The 21362-nt window shown below is 40.0% G+C and overlaps 5 protein-coding genes across 18 annotated transcripts in view; 3 read left to right on the plus strand and 2 right to left on the minus strand.

Annotated features, from left to right (window-relative positions):
- Positions 1-21362, plus strand: part of LOC125887009 (E3 ubiquitin-protein ligase TRIM21-like) — a 403613-nt gene that overhangs the window by 157714 nt on the left and 224537 nt on the right. The window lies entirely within an intron of this gene.
- Positions 1-21362, plus strand: part of LOC125887010 (E3 ubiquitin-protein ligase TRIM21-like) — a 400559-nt gene that overhangs the window by 138825 nt on the left and 240372 nt on the right. The gene's annotated exons all lie outside the window — the stretch shown is intronic.
- LOC125887032 (chemokine-like protein TAFA-5) overlaps positions 1-21362 on the plus strand; it is a 93556-nt gene that overhangs the window by 18436 nt on the left and 53758 nt on the right. Inside the window, exons 1-2 of one of the 2 annotated variants that reach the window (XM_049573512.1) lie at positions 18553-18751; positions 18872-18950. The exons of the other annotated variant lie outside the window; for it this stretch is intronic. Coding sequence (XP_049429469.1) covers positions 18941-18950 — 10 coding nt within the window. The 5' untranslated portion in view covers positions 18553-18751; positions 18872-18940. Of the gene's footprint in view, positions 1-18552; positions 18752-18871; positions 18951-21362 lie in introns of those variants that run through there. 2 annotated transcript variants of the gene reach the window in all.
- Positions 797-21362, minus strand: part of LOC125887021 (E3 ubiquitin-protein ligase TRIM21-like) — a 156041-nt gene continuing 135475 nt past the window's right edge. The window contains exons 1-2 of one of the 4 annotated variants that reach the window (XM_049573499.1): positions 6516-6609; positions 797-2969 (exon numbers count right to left, since the gene is read on the minus strand). In XM_049573499.1, coding sequence (XP_049429456.1) covers positions 1287-2960 — 1674 coding nt within the window. In that variant the 5' untranslated portion in view covers positions 2961-2969; positions 6516-6609 and the 3' untranslated portion in view covers positions 797-1286. Of the gene's footprint in view, positions 2970-6515; positions 6610-15901; positions 15996-21362 lie in introns of those variants that run through there. The other 3 variants (XM_049573495.1, XM_049573497.1, XM_049573496.1) reach the window with 3 other exon arrangements.
- Positions 12657-21362, minus strand: part of LOC125887007 (E3 ubiquitin-protein ligase TRIM21-like) — a 144184-nt gene continuing 135478 nt past the window's right edge. Inside the window, exons 1-2 of one of the 4 annotated variants that reach the window (XM_049573456.1) lie at positions 15902-15998; positions 12657-14651 (exon numbers count right to left, since the gene is read on the minus strand). In XM_049573456.1, the coding sequence (XP_049429413.1) occupies positions 12969-14642 (1674 nt within the window). In that variant the 5' untranslated portion in view covers positions 14643-14651; positions 15902-15998 and the 3' untranslated portion in view covers positions 12657-12968. Of the gene's footprint in view, positions 14652-15901; positions 15999-21362 lie in introns of those variants that run through there. The other 3 variants (XM_049573457.1, XM_049573454.1, XM_049573455.1) reach the window with 3 other exon arrangements.

Genomic DNA, 21362 nt, shown 5'->3' on the forward strand with positions numbered 1-21362 from the left:
AGTGTATAACCTTACGCTAAGTACGTAACTTTAAGTTAAGCATATAATGTGATGTCACCCAACCATATTTATTTTCTAACTCTAACCTGCTTAACTTTCCATTTCTAAAGCCAACCTATGTAACTTAAGTTACGTACGTAATGTTGAACATATAACGTGATGACTTTCAGCCATGTTTCTTTTCCTAAACTTAACCGTTGTAACTTTAAGTCAAGTTTGTAACTTTATGTCAGGTACGTAATGTGAAGACACCATTTATGGGGTTTGTTAATGTGCATTTTTGTAAGATATGATACGAACCGTTGTATGAGGTTACGTTGACTATTATACAGTCTGTGGATAGTGTCCATCCTCTGACCTTTGTGTCAGATATGGTAACGCTCAGAGTAAAGAAGGTTAAAGTGTCCTCTCCTCTGTATGTTGTGTGGCAGCCCATCACATATGAAGCTCTAAGATTTTCCACTGTGACCTTTGACCTCGTAAAGATGAGAGGACGTGAAGCGCTGAGCTCACAGAGCTCTGACTGTATTCATACAGAGAGGAGGAGGTGATAACTATCATCACAGCAGTCCTCAGACAGAGATGAGAGAGTTTATTAGCCTCCATGTAGCCTCGAGGCTACGAGGAGGAGGGGTAGAACACATCAGACAGAAAGCAGAAGTTGTGTTAATGCAGGCTGTCAGATGTAATTATGAGCTTCATTAAAACTGCACCGAGTCTCAACACAGAGATATCAACAGTGTTTTTAAGAGCAGAGCTGGAAGAAGTGTCCAGATCCTTTATTAACACACTGTAAAAATACTCCATTACAAGTAAAGGTCCTGCATTCAGAACTTCACTTTGGTAAAGTTAGGCTTTACTGTAGTCAAAGTATGTATTATCAACAAAATATACTTAAAGCACTGAAAGTAAAATGATTCATTGTGCAGTCAACAGTTATCAGACAATAAAAGTTCTGAATTTGGCACCCAGGAATTTAAGGACATTTAATTCAACAGTCTCAAAGACAGGTAATACAGTATTTAAAATAAATTAGATTACACATGAGATAATATCACCAGTGTTGTTAAATATCTGTGTTGAAGTAAACTGCAATGTGGCACTTCAAGGAAAAACATTTACAGAAAAAAAGGGGAAAAACCACATTGATCAGAATCTAAAAAATCAACAATGTATTCACAGTACATCACCAATAATATACATTTATTACATTAAATGAGAGTGAATCTTTCTGTCGAAAATCAGATGGTTGTTCTACTTTGTGTGACTGATGCTTTTAGTTTCAGTTAAAACAAAATATCTCTATACAAACTGCTGCTACGTGTTTGACTGACAGGAGAGATGATCAGAGGGGCAGAGTTTTTACCACAATAGTTAAGACTGGGACTGAAGAGTGGGTAGAGTTTCTCAGTGAAGGAGCAGCCAGTAAAGGAGTAGATAAGAGCTGCAGCATCAACATCATAAAAGGAGACCAGACCCTCCTCATAATCCACAAACACCCCCACCTTCTCAGGCTGAGACTTCAGAGAGAGACTGACTGAAGGGCTAGCAAGAGCTTTGTACTCATTTTCATTCCTCAACCATATCGTCCATTGACCATTTTTAGAAGCTGCTGTGATCTGTCCTTTCCTGTTGATCGACTCTCTGGCCACTCCTAAATCCCACTCAGTCTTCCCTTTAACCTGAACCTCATAATAAAATCTTCCTGAAATGAAACTCTGCTTTGCTAAGACATTAAGACAATAATCAAATCTCTCTGGATTGTTTGGCAGATTCTTCCTTACACCACCATGTTTAACTTGTTTTCCATCATCAGACAGGATGAGCCAGGGATTTGCTGTATCAGGATCGAGTGTCACATCCACTGCAGACTGCTGGACCCTCTTCAGCTCGACCTCAAACAGCTTCTTCATCTGTTTACTGAGCGTCTCCTCCAGCTGACTCACAGCTCTCCTCACAGTCCCCTCATATGAAGGTGGACGGACGCTGACCTCTGTCCAGTCCTTGGTGGATGGAGCAGTGTTCAGGGACATGAAGCTTTGGAGGAGGCGGAGGTGGTCTTCAGAGTGTGAGAGCTGCTCCACCTCAGTGCTCCTCTTCTTCAGCTCAGAGATTTCCTGTTCCAGCTCTTTGATGAAGCCTTCAGCCTGTTTCTCTGTCTTTCTCTGCTTCTCCTTGATCGTGTCGATGAGCTCGGCCTGGCTTCTCTCAACAGACTCCTTCAGAGCGGTGAAGACCTGAACACCATCTGCTATCTCTCTGTCTGCATCTTCCTCACTGAGCTCCACTGAGTGTTTGAACTCCTCAATCTTCAGTCGTCTCTTCTGGATCATCTGCTGAATTTCAGCCTCTGTCTTCCCCAGCTCGGCCTTCTTTCCTTCATATTCTTCTCTCAGAGGAACAACATCATGTGTCTTGTGGTCTAAAACAGTGCAGAGCATGCAGACACACATCTGGTCGGTCTTACAGAACAGCTCCAGCAGTTTATCATGCTTCAGACACATCCTGCCTTCCAGGTTCTCCACAGGGTCGATCAGCTGATGTCTTTTCAGGCCTGATCTTGTCAGATGAGGCTCCAGGTGAGTCTCACAGTAGGATTCCAGACACACCAGACAGGACTTCAGGGCCTTCAGTTTGGTTCCAGTGCAGACGTCACAGGGAACTTCTCCTGGTTTGGAAACTTGTTGCTCTGAGCTGCTGCTGCTGGCTTTCTGTTGAGCTGACTGTCTGAACTGAGCAGCCATCTCAGAGATGAAAGTGTTGACCTGCAGCTCAGGTCTGGTGTAGAAAAGCTTCTTACAGTTTGGACACTGATAGGGGACATTAGTATTCCATTGTTCAGTGATGCAGGTTTTACAGAAGTTGTGTCCACATGGTGTGCTGACTGGATCAGTGAACACATCCAGACAGATGGAGCACAGAAACTGATCTTCAGTCAGCAGACAGCTGGCAGCAGACATATCGACACTCTGAGGACAAAAAGTAAAAAAAAACAAAAAAACAACTTAATATTGCTGTGACTGCAGAGGTCCACAGGTAACAGTAAGGGGAAAGCTAAGGTTTCACCCTTTGCAGGTGTCTCGCTCTTAAAATATGCAAAATGCATGAAGGCAGAAAGTGGAGAAAGAGTTCTTGCCCATCTCTGACAAAGTCAAAGGTAACTGGATGGTGATGGGATATGCTTTTGTTTTAACTGTTTTAGAAAAAAATTTAATTCAAATGCTGCACCAAAACTCAGATGTCTGTTTTGTCAGAAACATATTTTCATTCAGTTATTTTTGGGTGTGGCTCAGGTTAAAGCTATTTTTTGTGTCAGTTTGTATCCAAATCAACCATTCATGTCATGTGAGGTGAATATTCCAATAAAAATATATGTTAACATAATATATGTAAACGCATTCCTTTCAAGTGTGAAAGGTTAATTATGTTCAACATATCAATAGTATCCAATGTGTTTATTTGAAAGTAGTGTCGATTAAATAGAAATATTTACATTTTGCAGCCCTGAGTCATCATTATTACACAGAAAGTTACACAAGTTTTTCCAGGTAACAAGTCACGGCATTAATTCGCCTTGAAACAACAGTTTGGAACAAAAATGGAGGATGACTTTCAGCATTATAATGTGGTAGTCATCAATTTTGACTTCCAAGAATTTTCATGAGATTTTAAAAGTATTTCTGTGTCAGTGTCCAATAATATTATAAAAACATCAACCTGTGTCACCTCATTATCATCAGGCTTTAATTACCCCATTAATGTCAGCATATTACCATTTTTAAACCTAAACATTGCTTTGATACAACAATGTTGTTGTTAACAGGTTACGACAGTGTTACTCAAGCATTACTATTAAGTAAGAAGTTTAACCTCGCTGCTATCTTTAAATTTGTTTCCCGATTATTACCCTTTGTTTTTGGCCTCTTATAACCAAGCGCATTCTCACTAAGGATAGACCGATACATTGGCCGGACGATATATTGGGCCGATATTTGAGTTTTTTACTTGTATCAGCATTGGCCAATACACACATGGGTTCGCAGATTTATTTTTCCCTGGCATCATTTACAGACAGGCATCCACGGGCAGCTCTGTGTTGCCGGAAGACCCTGCAGTGCACATGCAGCGAATCCTACTGTGTACAGTAGTTGCTTAGTAGCTTAAATATTTGTTTATTTTATAAAGACATTACTGGAAGATTCAAGAGCACTGAACTCTTTTTTTTTATTTGAATGTATAATAATAATAATAATAATAATAATAATAATAATAATAATATACCTGTTCTACCTCAACTTTCCATCTTGTTTTAGTATTTTACTGTTCAATAAATGTTTCTTATTTTAAACTTGAGACCTGTAATATTTGTTATCATTGTGTCATTTTTTTTTTATGTAAATTGAGGGAGCAAAAGCAGTATCGGCCCCAAATATCGGCTCAAGAAAATCGGCAGTCCATAATCGGTCATCGGCTAAGGGTGATGGAAAAATATCGGTATCAGCATCGGCCCTAAAAAATCCATATCGGTCTATCCCTAATTCTCACTCCCAATTTGTCCAATAGTGCCACCTGGTCAGTGGTCCTACATGTCAGACTGTGACGGTCAAGTAGCCCCCAGCATCAGTTTTTGATGCTCAGGGATGGTGTGTCCATTAAAGGTTGTCACATATAATGTGTCTTTAAAAAAAGAAATAATTTTCAAAAAAATGTATTTTCTCATAAGATGTAAATAATCTGTTTTCAAAACAAACGTAGAACATGGGTTAAAAGTTGTTGTTTTTTTTGTTTACCTCCTTAGGTTTAGGTGTCAAAAGTATGTTAGGTTTACATTACTGATGCAAGGTCACATCATGTACGTGACATACATCGCTAGCGTAGTATGCTACACATAATAGCACATTATGTTATTATTAAACTAGAATAACTGCCCTGCACACCACTCAACTTTCTCTGTCATCGCTTCATAATTTCACTATATTAGACATTTGCGTGAAGTTTTGTCATAATTATCACATACATTCTTGAGTTATGGCCAAAAACATGTTTTGTGAGGTCACACTGACCTTCGCCTTTGACCTTCGACAACAAATTTCTAATTAGTTTTTTCTTCAGTCCACGTTGACGTTTGTGCCAAATTTAAAGAAATTCCCTTAAACTGTTCTTCACATGTCACATTCACAAAAATGAGTCAGACAAGATCACACTGACCTTGACCTTTGACCACCAAAATCTAATCAGTTCATTGTTGAGTCTAAGTGGACGTTTGTGCCAAATTTGAAGGAATTCCCTCAAGCTGTTCATGAAACATTGCAGCCACAAGAATGACACAAACAAGGTCACAGTGACTTTGACCTTTGACCTGTAACCACCAAAAACAATCAGCTCATCATCATTGTGTCCAAGTGGACATTTGTGCCAAATCTGTGGAAATTCCCTTGAGGCGTTCTTGAGATAACAGATGAACTAATGGACAACCTGGAAACATAACTCCTCCGGCCACAGCTATCGCCGGCACAGAGGCATAAAAATTACACCACTGACTTTTAGTTGGACACAGGACATGAACAGTGGACTCCCAGGTTACATTACACACCAAAGTTTGTTTTACCCCAACACTTCACCTCCCGCCCGCCCTCTGCAGACTTTCACGCTCTTTATACAACAGCAGTTGCTTGTAGCCTCAAAGAATGCCGCCGCCTGTTGTGTCTCATGCCACCACTAAAGGATGCCTCTGTGCGTCTGTATGTGACACAGAGGGCCACCGACCAATCATCTGTATTTGCTGAGTTGGGAGTGAGACAAGTTCTATCACTGTTACATACATTTCAGTCTAATATTACCCAGATATACTCACTGTTAATACCAAGCTTTACCTGGTTATTACTTTGGTAATTACGTGTTACTACTTAATTATTCCCTCTTCATCATGAAACTATTACCTCACTATCATCATGTTATTACGGAGCTGTAATGTGAAGTGCTTCCAAAAATTGCAGGGACATGTTGTACTTCTTACTCTCACTGCATTAATTTAATACTGTTTGTTATTAGTTACTTTGCAGATTCAGAGTCTATATAATCAACACATAAAATATGATGTATTATCATCAGTTAAGATATTATTGATCCACAGGGGAACTGCAGGAAATTAAATATAATACAGTTTATCTTCACAACCCCTGAGTCCCTAATTGACCTGAAGTATTTGCCCTGTCTACAGCTCTGAGTGTAACTTCCTGTCTGAGTGGCGCTCAGAGTTCAGACAGGAAACAGGCCTGTAAATGAGCTTGAAGCTAACGCTAGCTGTGACTGTAGTTCAGTCACTGTGCTTTGGTTTTTACCTCTGTTTTGTATTTCTGGCTAAATTCACATGTTGTTTTTATCTAAACTGACACATTTCTATGGTATGATATTCTTTATAAGGTAAAACAGATGTAAAACAGTCAGATTGTGGTTTGAACTAAACTTTGACCAAATATTTAGTGTATTTTGTCTCTGTAGGACAGTGAACTCACCAGTGTTTGTTGTTGAGAAAAACCTGCTGGATTCAGTCGAATGTTTCTTTAGAGAGAAACAGAGAGACTCGTCTCCACTGCAGCTCTGCTGTCACTGTCACTCACACTTTCACTTTGATTTCAGGACTTTAAAGCTCTCCTCTTTCACTGTTGCTCCACCTCTCAGTGGGCCGTCACCAAGAGGGAGAGGTGGAGGAAGTATTCAGATCCTTTACTGAAGTCAAAGTACTAATACCACACTGTGACAATACTCCACTACAGGTAAAAATCCTCTCTTCAAATCCTTCCCTCAGTAAAAGTTTGATCAGGAACATTTATTAGAAGTATGTGTAAAATGACTGATAGTGCAGTAAAGTGTTCCCTGCTGTCAGTGTTTTATTCTATCTGATGTTTTTGGATTAATATTCCTGCTGCATTAATGTGTATGTGTCATTTTACTGCTGTACATGTTTCAGGTTGAGCTCATTTGAACTCCTTTATATCCTGTTGGGGAGTTTAATCTACAGCAATGCATCTAAAGTAAAAGTACAGAAGTGTTAGAATCAAAATACATTTAAAGTAGAGAAACTAAGAGAACTCTTTATGCAGAATTTGGCCCATTTCAAAACAATATATTTTATATCACTGGATTATAATTATTGATGCATTAATGTGTTCATCACTTTAAACCTACAGCTGGTAAAGATGGAGCTCACTTCAATTAGTTTATATACTTCTGAGCAGTTTGATCTACAGTAATGCAGCCTACATTTATTAGTTTAATATATTTGTCATTAATAATCAGAATCTGTAAAGTAACTAAGCTTTAAAATAAATGTAGTGGAGTACAAGTACAATATTTGCCAACAAGAATGAGTGGAGTCAAAGTATAGCAGCAAATGGAAATACTCAAGTGAAGTACAAGTACCTCAAAGTTGTAACTAAGTACAAGACTTGAGTAATTGTTGAATGTCTTGTTTGCTGTATGTTCTTTACTGCACCTGGATTTTTTTTTTTTAATGATGACATTTCATTCAATGTTACCTACTTCATACAGATTAGATATAATAAAGGTAGATTGATCTGGAACAATGGGCAACAATATTTTATATACTGATCATGTTCTGTTTAATTCTTTAATTTAAAAGTAGTAAAGCTGTTACATCAATATAGCAAGTGAAGTGAAACGTAAAGTATTTCTCTCTGAAATGTAGCAAAAGTATCAAGTAGCATAAAATGGAAATACTTGAGGTACTTGTACTTTATACTTAAGTACAGTACTTGAGTAAATGTGACCAAAAAAACAAATCCAGTTTGACTTTTTTATTTGTTGAGTTTTTGTTCACTTTGTTGGAGCTGTACAAACAGTCTGCAGAGAGGAGGACAACATGAAATGAAAATAACACAACAGACGGCTGAGACAAAACTTTTCTTCTTCTCTGGTGTGTAAAACCCAAGCTGCAACCTCGGAGGCTGAGAAATGAAGCCAATGTGGAAGTGCCAAAAACTGCAGTTTCTCTAATGACCACTTGAGGCTGGCTCCAAAACAGAGTCAGTCTCCATAGACGAGGGCTGTAGTACTCCGGTCCCGGTCTCTGGTCCGGTCTCAAAACCACTTTTTTGAAGTCTTGCACTTTTTTCGCTCTCGTGCCTCACTGGACTCGGAATTGCCTCGGTCTCGGCCAATAGCTCCATGGTCTCGGCCAGGTATAACTGCTAAAGTTGTTCCTGGCATCTGATTCGGTATCAGATCTGCAGACTTTGTTTAATTCTACCAATAGAACCCTTAACAAAAAATACCACCTCCGCCCCCGTCATCTATGCAGCAACGCTGGCTGAGAAGCTTGCGCTTCATGTGTGTGTGTGTTAGGGCTGGGTGATAAATCGATTTTATCGATTAATTCGAATTTGTAGTTTAGGCCGATTTGTTTTAATGAAAATCGAGTTTCTATTTACAATCCACCACCGCCGCTCCACGCTGGGCTCCCGTTCAAGAAAGGGAACGAGTTCTTCAGCGCTTTTGTGTGCACACCTGTGTCTGTGTCTGTGCTCAACTGTGTGTGTTTGTGTGTGTGTGTGTGTGTGTGTGTACGCATCAGGGCCAAACTCCGGCGTGTGCGACACAGAGAGCAGAGGAGGATTTTAGACGCGCACCGTGTAGGGACAGAAATTACATGCCATTGTGTAAATAAGATGAATAAGTGTTCCCAACGCCAAGCTGGCAGACCCCCGAACCGTAGTAAAGGGACCTCCAAAGACCATTAGCTCCTTTAGCTTGTGTTAGCTCGTTGTGGCAACAACACATAAACAACGGGACTTTATTTTCAGCACTGCAGGGATGATGCACAGCCTCTCTCATCAGTGTCTGATGTTTACATAGAGGGAAATAACTCAAAAACAATATGCAGAACTGTGTAGGCTTCTTCACTGTGGCTGCTCGATGTAAACAACATAACACATGCCTCACTTTCTTCCTGGGGCGCATCCGTCTGACGTCACACACCACATCTGGCGCACTAATGTCTCATACCTCCTACATCAACTACACACATACACAGCTCCACACACACACACACACACAAGCCACACACATCAGGCTCAGCCTGTAACATAAGGCTATTTAGTTTGTTTAATAAAAGGACAAGGTATAGACCTGTTCTATAGGAAAGGTAACCTTAAATGACTTCTGTTGTGATCCAATATGATGGTAGGGGAAACTCTGCTGTATGATAAGAAAGGGGTCCGGTGGAAAGCGATCACAGATGCAGTTGCCATGTATATTGCAAGAGATGTGGTGCCCATATATAGGCTACCATGGAAAAGCCAGAGTTTATTCACATGCTGAAAGTTTTGGACCCCAGGTATGTGCTACCAGGCTGCAAATACTTTTTTTGTAAGTAGGAAGGGAAAAAATCGATTTAAATCGTGAATCGGATTTTTTTGTGAAAAAAATCGGAGATTTTTTTTTAGGCAATATAATGTGGCACATTATTCAATGTGAGCGTACCCACACAAACACACAAAATACAGCAACCGAAATAAACACTTTACTTAATGCCCAGCAGCAGTGCTATTAGGCAGTGTTATTAATAAAGCCACATCATACCTGGATTTACAGGGCACCAAATGTGGCCTTGTGCTGCTCGTCAGTGTTGCTTGCCAACTGCGACTGTGCCGTGGCTTCCTTCAGGTATTTTCACACAAAATCCTTTCCTCAGTAAATAGGCTAATAAAGTTTTTTTGCAACCATTTTCCTCTGTTTTAACATATTCTACCCATAACGTCACAAAAGTTTGTTTTTAAATATTTTTTATGTTTATGTTTTCAGTTTAAAGTTATTCCCGAGTGAAAGATGCAGTGGCTGAAGCCACCACTAGGGGGTGCTGCAGCCCTGGCACAGCCATGGCACAGCCGGCTAGCCGTGATCTACTCTACACTAGAGTTGACAAATTGAGGTCAGTCACTCAGTAAGTATTGTTCTTTGTATGTAGTTGTAAAGACAGCCAATGATGTCTTGTTAATCACATCTACAAGCACCTTAAGAGCTCTAACAATCATGTTAGATTGATGTTTGTTGACTTTTCATCTGCCTTCAATACTATTCAGCCTCATCTACTAATCCAGAGACTGATGAACAACTTTGGTCTGGAAGGCAGTATTGTTGGCTGGATTTTGGATTTCCTGACTTGCAGAACACAAAGAGTCAGAGTTAATAGTCAGCTCTCTGATCTATCTGTATCATCTACTGACTCACCTCAAGGATGCGTCCTCTCTCCTCTGCTGTACATACTGTACACAAATGACTGTTGTAGCACCTTTGAAAACCGCCATATATTGAAGTTCGCGGACGACACGGTCATAGTGAGCCTGCTGAATTAATTGATTATTTCTTAAAAAGGTGTCAGGAATTTTTTTTTATCTTTGAATGTTTGGAAGACAAAGGATATGTGTGTTGATTTTAGACGCGTGCAGCCTTCATCTCCTGACTTCACAGTGATTGATGGTCAGGCAGTTGAAATTGTAGAGTCCTAGGCACTATTCTTGACAACAAGCTGACATTCGAGAAAAATAAGGACTCGATTTATAAGAAAAGTCAGCAGCATCTTTTTTGTCTTAGAAAACTTGCTAAATTCCAGGTTGATTCTACCCTGATGACTATGTTTTATTGTTCTTTTATTGAGTCTGTGCTCAATACAAGCACTCCTTTGTTCCTTCCGCTATCGCTCTTCTAAACGCCAGAAGGAAAAGATAGCTTATTCAATAGTGTGGAATATCTTAATCTTTTTAACTTAAGTATGAGTGAGTATTTATTAGGCTTGTCCACAATGTGTTTATTATGCTGTGTGTATTTCTGTATTTTTGTACTTTGTGTTGCTCCCACTTGCTGTGAAACTAATTGCCCCACTGGGGACAAATACAGCAATTGATTGATTTCCAGAGTGCACCTGAATGTAGAAACCTGTAATGAACCTCAAACCTAAATTATATGCAGTGATTAGATCACAATTTTAGCATTGAAAGACACTATCGCCAATTTTGGTCTTGAATAGGACTCGGTCTTGACTTGGTCTCGACTGCCTTTGGACTTGGTCTTGACTCGGACTCGACTGGACCTGGTCTTGGACTTGACTTGGACTTGGAGGTCTATGGCAGGGCTGTAGTCAAGACCATCTTAACCATGTTAAAATGTCCAACTTTATAGTAAGTAATACTGTACTCTGTGAGCAGATCCACTCCTCTCTCTTCAGTAGCTTCAGCTTCTCGTCCAAATTTGGTCACTTCTTGCTCCAAAAATCCAAGATGGCAGCAGCCGAAATGCCACACTTGAGGTTCCAGAATGTGAATCGTTGTGACTTTATTTATACAGTCGATATGTAAAACCACTGCAGCTGAATGTTTTATGATCAGATTCTGTTCATGTTAAAACTAAATGTCAAGTGAATCAAGAATTTATCTTAAAGTTTCCCCTGAAAACACACCACGCAGAAATTCCTTAACTTTGATTAGAAACGGTAAACCTAAAATCCCTAAAATACTTTACTTTGAAAACCTTATGTGAACAAACAATGTTCATATTGTTTGAACATTGTTCAAACAGAGGATGATTGGCAACACTTCGTATATCTTACTATATAATGACGAAAACTCTGTGTGTGTCTGTTCCACGTTTTTCTCCTCACTGACTTGGTCAATCCATGTGAAATTTGGCACAGTGGTAGAGGGTCATGGGAGGATGCCAATGAAGCAATATTACATCAATTGGCCAAAGGGGGGCGCTATAGCAACCCATTGAAATGTCAAACTTTGAATGGGCATATCTCATGCCCCGTATGTGGTAGAGACATGAAACTTTGCACAGAGATGCCTCTCCTCATGAGGAACACATTTGCCTCAAGAACCCATAACTTCCGCTTATATAGATTTTCCACCATTTTGAATTTTTTGAAAAACACTTCAAATGGATCTCTTCCTAGGAAGTTTGAGCGATCTGCATGAAACTGGGTGAACATAATCTAGGGAGCAATATCTAAAGTTCCCTCTTGGCAAAAGTTGGAAAACTTCCTAAAACTGAGCTTCTATAAGGCAATGAATATTGTGGAGGGCGTGGCTCATCACATAAAGGTGTATAACATCTCAAGGGTTTCACCCATCACCACGCAACTTTGTAGGCATATGACCACACATAATCTGAGGGGACCCCTCCATTATTGACCCCATCAAACAAAATGGGGGCGCTAGAGAGCTCATTTCTTATCTAGGCCTAACCGCCATATGGATTTTTACTAAACTTGGTAGATATGTAGAACAGGACGCCTCAAGGTGACTGGAGAAATTTAACTCTAATTGGCAACTGGGTGGCGCTATAACAACAGAAAAATGCTTCAAAATGGCTAAAATGCGACCGATCGCTGTGGCTCCCCCTGTGGACCAATGTTGGTGTTGTTTCTAATGTTTGGTATGACTAAGTCATGGTATGGTATGCTGTACATAATCACGGAAACTGTCAGTGTGTCATTCTGTCAGTCAGTCATTCTGTCTGTCCCACGTTTTTCTACTCACTGACGTGGTCAATCTATGTGAAACTGCACATAGGCATTGAGGACTGGCATAGGTAGAAGGTGACAAAGCTACCAATGGGTATGGACTAGTAAACAATTATCAGACAATAAAAGTTCTGAATTTGGCACCCAGGCATTTAATTGGTAGTTAAAATAAATTAGATTACACATGAGTTAATATCACCAGTGTTGTTAAATATCTGTGTTGAAGTAGTAAACTGCAATGTGCCACTTCAAGGAAAAATATTTACAGAAAAAAAGGGGAAAAACCACATTGATCAGAATCTAAAAAATCAACAATGTATTCACAGTACATCACCAATAATATACATTTATTACATTAAATGAGAGTGAATCTTTCTGTAGGAAATCAAATGGTTGTTCTACTTTGTGTGACTGACCCTATTAGTTTTAGTTAAAATGAAATATCTCGAGGTATACTTCTCCTACGTGCTTGATTGACAGGAGAGATGATCAGAGGGGCAGAGTTTTTACCACCATCATTAACACAGGGACTGAAGTATGGGTAGAGTTTCTCAGTGAAGGAGCAGCCAGTAAAGGAGTAGATAAGAGCTGCAGCATCAACATCATAAAAGGAGACCAGACCCTCCTCATAATCCACAAACACCCCCACCTTCTCAGGCCGAGACTTCAGAGAGAGATGGACTGAAGGGCTAGCAAGAGCTTTGTACTCATTTTCATTCCTCAACCATATCATCCAGTGACCATCCTGAGGGCTCAGTGTGTTTGATCCCTTCCTGTTGATCGACTCTCTGGCCACTCCTAAATCCCACTCAGTCTTCCCTTTAACCTGAACCTCATAATAAAATCTTCCTGAAGAGAAACTCTGCTTTGCTAAGACATTAGGACAATAATCAAATCTCTCTGGATTGTTTGGCAGATTCTTCTTTACATCACCATGTTTAACTTGTTTTCCATCATCAGACAGGATGAGCCAGGGATGTGCTGTATCAGGATCGAGTGTCACATCCACTGCAGACTGCTGGACCCTCTTCAGCTCGACCTCAAACAGCTTCTTCATCTGTTTACTGAGCGTCTCCTCCAGCTGACTCACAGCTCTTCTCACAGTCCCGTCATATGAAGGTGGACGGACGCTGACCTCTGTCCAGTCCTTGGTGGGTGGAGCAGTGTTCAAGGACATGAAGCTTTGGAGGAGGTGGAGGTGGTCTTCAGAGCGTGAGAGCTGCTCCACCTCAGTGCTCCTCTTCTTCAGCTCAGAGATTTCCTGTTCCAGCTCTTTGATGAAGCCTTCAGCCTGTTTCTCTGTCTTTCTCTGCTTCTCTTTGATCGTGTCCATGAGCTCGGCCTGGCTTCTCTCAACAGACTCCTTCAGAGCGGTGAAGACCTGAACACCATCTGCTATCTCTCTGTCTGCATCTTCCTCATTGAGCTCCACTGAGTGTTTGATCTCCTCAATCTTCAGTCGTCTCTTCTGAATCATCTGCTCAATTTCAGCCTCTGTCTTCCCCAGCTCGGCCTTCTTTCCTTCATATTCTTCTCTCAGAGGAACAACATCATGTGTCTTGTGGTCTAAAACAGTGCAGAGCATGCAGACACACATCTGGTCGGTCTTACAGAACAGCTCCAGCAGTTTATCGTGCTTCAGACACATCCTGCCTTCCAGGTTCTCCACAGGGTCGATCAGCTGATGTTTCTTCAGGCCTGATCTTGTCAGATGAGGCTCCAGGTGAGTCTCACAGTAGGATTCCAGACACACCAGGCAGGACTTCAGGGCCTTCAGTTTGGTTCCAGTGCAGACGTCACAGGGAACTTCTCCTGGTTTGGGAACTTGTTGCTCTGAGCTGCTGCTGCTGGCTTTCTGTTGAGCTGACTGTCTGAACTGAGCAGCCATCTCAGAGATGAAAGTGTTGACCTGCAGCTCAGGTCTGGTGTTGAAAACCTTCTTACAGTTTGGACACTGATAGGGGACATTAGTATTCCAGTGTTCAGTGATGCAGGTTTTACAGAAGTTGTGTCCACATGGTGTGCTGACTGGATCAGTGAACACATCCAGACAGATGGAGCACAGAAACTGATCTTCAGTCAGCAGACAGCTGGCAGCAGACATATCGACACTCTGAGGACACAAAGTGAGAAACAACAAAACTGTGATTACATATTGTTTTTTATTTGTTTAACATGATCAAACTATGATCAATGTAATATAAGGATCCTGAATGCTGTTGTTATATGAATTTGCTGTGAGTGAAGCAGAGCTCAGATGTGCAGTTCAGTGATGGTATTTGTATGAAATGAGATTGATGTAAACTCACACTTAAACCTTGTTGCAGCCTGAAGTGATTTTAATCCATGGTCACGTTCAAGTTTCATGAACACAAACCAAAACTCTTCATCCACTGTTTGTTTGTGTTTCAGTCATCAGATATTGTCTTCATTAATAACAGCCTAATTGCTCCATTCTTCTTCATAGTAATAATGTTTCACTTATATATCAGCCTTTATTTAATTCATGTTTATTGCTCCCACCACAACGTTGCATGTGTCTCCTGTAAATCCCATCTGCACTATGTTTACACCTGGTCTGCACACCTGCCTGGGATGCTGTCAGTGACACAGGAAGGTTGGAAGAGATCACATCAATATGAGTAACATCAGACATTCATCTGAAATCTGATAAATATGCTGTTTGTGCAGGTCTGCATAGTATATGAATATGAAGGATAACTGCATTTCCTCAGGGCTTATTTGGGCTGGCATTAATTGGTCGCCATGGTAACAAGCAACCAATTAAATGTGCCAGCATATGAAAACATGTGGGGAAACCAGTGTGACTGGTCTGCAGTGGGGAGTGTTAGCTCGTGTTGTTTCACAGATAAAAACAGAGTTCACTGTTAAAGTCGACCTGAAAACTTTAGTTATTCAAATAAAAGTTTCAAAAATAATCAAACTATGTTAAACTAACTCTCCATTACTGTCACATCAAACATCAAATAATAGAACAATACTGCTACACTGCTGCTTATATTGTTATTAGAGTGGAATATTTGAAAGCAGGCCAAACATTTTTCATTTGCCATGACTGTAACTTCCTGTCTGAGTGGAGCTCAGAGTTCAGACAGGAAACAGGCCTGTAAATGAGCTTGAAGCTAACGCTAGCTGTGACTGTAGTTCAGTCACTGTGCTTTGGTTTTTACCTCTGTTTTGTATTTCTGGCTAAATTCACATGTTGTTTTTATCTAAACTGACACATTTCTATGGTATAATATTCTTTATAAGGTAAAAGATGTAAAACAGTCAGATTGTGGTTTGAACTAAACTTTGAGCAAATATTTAGTGTATTTTGTCTCTGTAGGACAGTGAACTCACCAGTGTTTGTTGTTGAGAAAAACCTGCTGGATTCAGTTGAATGTTTCTTTAGAGAGAAACAGAGAGACTCGTCTCCACTGCAGCTCTGCTGTCACTCACACACACTTTCACTTTCACTTCAGGTCATGTGACTGTCAAGCTCTCCTCTTTCACTGTTGCTCCACCTCTCAGTGGGCCGTCACCAAGAGGGAGAGGTGGAGGAAGTATTCAGATCCTTTACTGAAGTCAAAGTCAGATCCTGAAAATAATACTCCACTGCAAGTAAAAGTTCTGTATTTAACCGTGAAAGTATCAGAGGGCACTGATAGTGCAGTAAAGTGTTCCCTGCTGTCAGTGTTTTATTTCTATCTGATGTTTTTGGATTAACATTCCTGCTGCATTAATGTGTATGTGTCATTTTACTGTTGTGCATGTTTCAGGTTGAGCTCATTTGAACTCCTTTATATCCTGTTGGGGAGTTTAATCTACAAGCTGGGATGAAAGGGGATAAAAAAAACTGTAATCTGAAAAGTAGGAGCTTTCAGACAAATGTAGAGGAGCAGAAAGTACAATATTTACTTCAGAGATTTAGTGGTGTCGAAGTATCAATGGAAACACTCAAATTAAGTACAAGTACGTCAGATTTGAACATAGGTACAGTATTTGAGTTAATGTACTTTGTTACACTCCACAACTGTAAAAGAGTAAATCTGTTAAATCTGAATTTTATGAAATAGAACTATTATCTAAATCCTTCAAACTGGAGCTCACTGGTGTCATACAGAGGTATTACTTCAACTAGTTTTAAGGACGTGTGACGTTTTCGCACTGTTGTGATGAAGTCATTTTCCTGTCAAGGTGGAGGAGCTTGTGTGTACTCGTCGTCACACAGACATTAATCCTCCTGAACAATAACTCAGCTGACGGACAGCAGCGATGACTCTGAGCTGATAGAAACAACAACACTGTGTCTTCATACATGTTTCACAGAGACGCCACTGACAGCAAAACACTGCTCGCCACATCAAAACCTCTCAGCTCCAGAGTGCGTCATGTTTCAGTCTGACAGCTGAAGCTTTTCAGCCCAACACTCGGGACGTCAGACAGCTGCAGAAATGACAGAGCAGATTGAAAAGATAAAGGACAGAGTAGCCTTTAAAACTGTAAAGGTTTATAATCAGTAGTCTTCTTACAGAGCTGTCAATAAGAGAGATTCTTTCTTTTTTTTGTTTTTTGTTTTTTTTTTACATTTTCTCTTAACTTAAAATTAAGGAAGCCTCGAAAAACCTCTTATTTCAGCAAGATTTTAAATAACTTCAAATTACACAAAAGACTTTTGGAGCCAGTGTAGCGTTCAACTGTTCAGGGCTCCCAGAGCTATAGTATGTTTTAGCAGTTCCAGGTTCAAGTTTTTAGTTTTCAACACACAATACACTCATCGACCACTTTATTAGGTACACCTGTTCAACCGCCCTTAATGCAAATAGTTAATCATTCAATCATGTGGCAGCAGCTCAATACAGTCAGTCATGTAGACATGATGAAGACGAGCTGCTGAAGTTCAAACGGAGCATCAGAATGATGAAGAAAGGTGATTGAAGTGACTTTGAACGTGGCATGGTTGTTGGTGCCAGACGGGCTGGTCTGAGTATTTACTGGGATTTTCAGCACAACCATCTCTAGGGTTTACAGAGGATGGTCCCAAAAAGAGAAAATATCCAGTGAACCAAAATGCCTTGTTGATGCCAGAGGTCAGAGGAGAATGGCCAGACTGGTTCAAGATGATAGAAAGGCAACAGGAAGTCAAATAAGCACTGGTTCCAACCAAGGTGTGCAGAAGAGCATCTCTGAAGCAACAACACCTTGTCCAACCTTGAAGCAGATGGGCTACAGCAGCAGAAGACCACACCAGGTGCCACTCCTGTCAGCTAACAACAGGAAACTGAGGCTACAATTCACACGGGTTTTCTCACCAAAACTGGACAATAGAAGATTGGAAAAACCACATTCAGATGGAAGCATGGATCCATCCTGCCTTGTATCAACGCTTCAGGCTGCTGCTGCTGCTGGTGGTGTAATGGTGTGGGGGAGATTTTCTTAGTACCAACTGAGCATGGTTTAAACACCACAGCCTACCTGAGTATTGTTGCTGAGCGTGTCCATCCCTTTATGACCACAGTGTACCCATCTTCTGATGGCTACTTCCAGCAGGATAACGCACCATGTCACAAAGCTCACATCATCTCAAACATGACAATGAGTTCACTGTACTCCAATGGCCTCCACAGTCACCAGATCTCAGTCCAACAGAGCACCTTTGGGATGTGCTGGAACGGGAGATTCTCATCATGGATCTGCAGCAACTGTGTGATGTCATCATGTCAATATTGTTGAATCTGTGACACCAAGCATTAAAAAGGGGGTTTCTATAGAGGACAGTGTCAATGTCCAGGCTCTGTTTATGAAGCATCTACAATGATGTTAAAAAAAAAGCACATTTATATAAAACATATACATTTTTTTGTATCAAACATTGGCATATTGATAATGCAACACAAACCTGTATTAATACATTTTGACATCACTGATTATTATTCCTTGTACTACAGGAACTACAGTTCCCATGATATATGGGGAGATAAACAGGAAGTGTAACTTGCCGTGGTCATGGACTCTTTAGCTTTGGGTCACAATGTCCTCCTCTGCTCCTTTCCCTGTACTTTTCTACACATACTGGCAAATTGGCACCATTAAATGTATGCCGAATTATCTCTTAGCAGTTCATGTTTACAGTATACTTATGAATATACAGACAAATATCACTGAATTATTTTGATACTGAAGAAAACCTTAAAACGTCAAGATTCTCAGGCAAGTTCTGGATTAGAAGGAGCGTCTTTTTTCTCTGACTTTAAGCGGATATAATGTTATCTTCAGAAAGTGTAAGTGACACTGAATCTAATAATATGTGTATTATATTTGTGTGTTCAGATTTGACCGAGTTATTATGACTCCGTGAAGAAGACGTGTGATTTTGTTGGACAGAAACGGTGTCAATGGATGGCGGCAGGTTAGTGAAATAACCTGAAACCAGGAGGCTGTTAGGGGCCCCTGGTGGCCCCTGGTGGCCCTGCTGGTTGTCTGCCTTGACCACTTGGTGTAACAGGATAGGTGACACCTGTGTGAGATGGAAAAGTTCTCTCACAAATAATATTTTGTCCTGATGGTGGCGCTGCATGGTGGAAAGCTCAAGCTAAGCTAAACTGTGCTAACATCTCATTCACATAAGCTTTATTTGGAATTTATAAATCTGTGGTCTGCATTATGATGCCAGTTGGTAAAAAAGTTACGCTTTTAGTAATTAAGTCAACTAAAAAACATTAAAATTGATATTTATAAAACATTTTGGGCCGTACACATTTGGGTACCTTACAGCAACACCATACCATAATGGTAAGAAATGAGAAAAGAGGGTTATTATTTAAAATTTTACTAAAATTAAAAACAAATTTGGCTCATAGAAATGAATATGTTACAGAGTGTAAGCAAACTTTACACAAACATTTTATCAAACTAAACTATCATAACCCTCTTAAAATCAAAATAGTGAGTTATATTTTTAGTGTTTGATTCTTTTTTTTTTTTACATGTAAATGCTCGTTTTCAGTGTCCTTGTGTGTGTGTGTGTGTGTGTGTGTGTGTGCTTCCTGATATATGCTAGCAGCTTCTTGTCTTTAAAACCTCTATATTTTGATTCATCCTCACGAACATCAATTGAAACTGCTAATTTTACCCTTGTTACATTAAACAATTAAAAATAAACTTTATTTATATTGTAAAATCACCAAAAAAAAAGCTGTTTTCAGACCGTTTTTATGGAGAGAGTTGATGAAGCTGCACCGTGCGAGGAAGGCCGTAAAAAAGACACTCATATGGCCTCCAGGATGTCACGTTACTATATAAACTACTGGTCTCCTTATAGGGCCCCGGCTCGTTTTTAAAAAGTATTACAACATAAGTGGGGATGTATGTTACGTTCAATGGGCCAAATACTGTATGAGTATGTTACTTAAAGGCAACACGTTACCGCAGAGGGTTAACGGACAAAGCTGTCAGGGCGTTCAGTGTTTACAGTGTCAAATACTCTGATATTTGAACAGTGATGAGAGTAACTTGACATTCAAGTACTGTACTTAAGTACTACAGTACAGTTTGAGGTGTTTGTACTTGAGTATTTGCATTTTATGATAACTTCATACTCATACTCTACTAATTGTATAACTGTAGTCACTCTGCAGAGTTAGATTTCATATTTTAATGCAAAATATAGATCAAATTATACATGTTGATATATAATTCCATAGGTTCAGTTTACCAGCAGTATATAAAGTAATTAAAATAGCTCAGCAATATTAAACTGATGTGGACAACACAATAATAATGCATCATAAATTGTAATCCAGTAATATAATATTTGTGTTTCTGATAAAGGTGATTCTGCATAATAAGTGCTTTTACTTTTTGTACTAGGGCTGTATTTTAATGCTAATACTTTTGTGTTGTTACTCAATTACTTAAAAATTTGAATGCAGGACTTTTACTTAGTATTTTTACACTGTAGTATTACTGATTTTATTTAAGTATAAAATCTGAGTACTTCTGACAGTTGGCAGTTTGTTTATCAAAACATACAGTTGAGGAGTTTTGATTCTGGTCTGTTTCCCAAATAATTACATCATTTACATCAAGTAAAATTAGCCAATCAACACAATTGGCTCCCTCTGTGGATCACATGACCTTCACCTGCAGGTCGTAGCGGTCCCTCACTGTGAACATCACTGCTTTTTAACCCCTGTAGTAATTTGTGCTTCTCAGAAAAACGAAACGAGCTGTTGTTGTTGTCGTTGATCGGGCTCTGACCCCGCTGCCCTCCGTCTTTCTGAAGAACTGCTCTCTCTGTTCTCCTGACTCTGAGGTCCTGGTCCTTTCTGAAGAGGGGGACGCTCCATGGCTCTATTGATGACAGTTCATCAGCATGCAGTGGGGGCGTCTGCCATCGCCATGGCGACCAAATACAGCTTCTGTCTCCTCTGATTCACCCAACATTCACCCCTCCATCACTTTGCCTCTGCCTCAGCTGAGCTCAGTGGATATTTATATTATAGATATCACCACACTTCAGTCATGTCATTCATTTATTAAATGTTAATTAAAATGTCAGAATTTGAGCCAGAGTTTTATCCTCAGTTCCCAGAAACCAAAGTATGTCTTTAGACTGTTTATGAAGCCACCTGTTCAGCATGGTTTATGTTTGGTGATGACTGTGTGTTGGTTTGTGTGTCACTCTGGTCGACATTTAAATACCTCAGCAGCTATTGGATTGATTGATCTCATGATGCACAGTGGCCCCCAGAGGATAAAATTGACTTGGGTGATTTTTAGCCCAAGATTTTTCCTCCATTGTCATTATGAGGTTCACATT

This window comes from Epinephelus fuscoguttatus, linkage group LG4 (genome assembly GCF_011397635.1).
Source record: "Epinephelus fuscoguttatus linkage group LG4, E.fuscoguttatus.final_Chr_v1".
NCBI lineage: Eukaryota > Metazoa > Chordata > Actinopteri > Perciformes > Serranidae > Epinephelus > Epinephelus fuscoguttatus.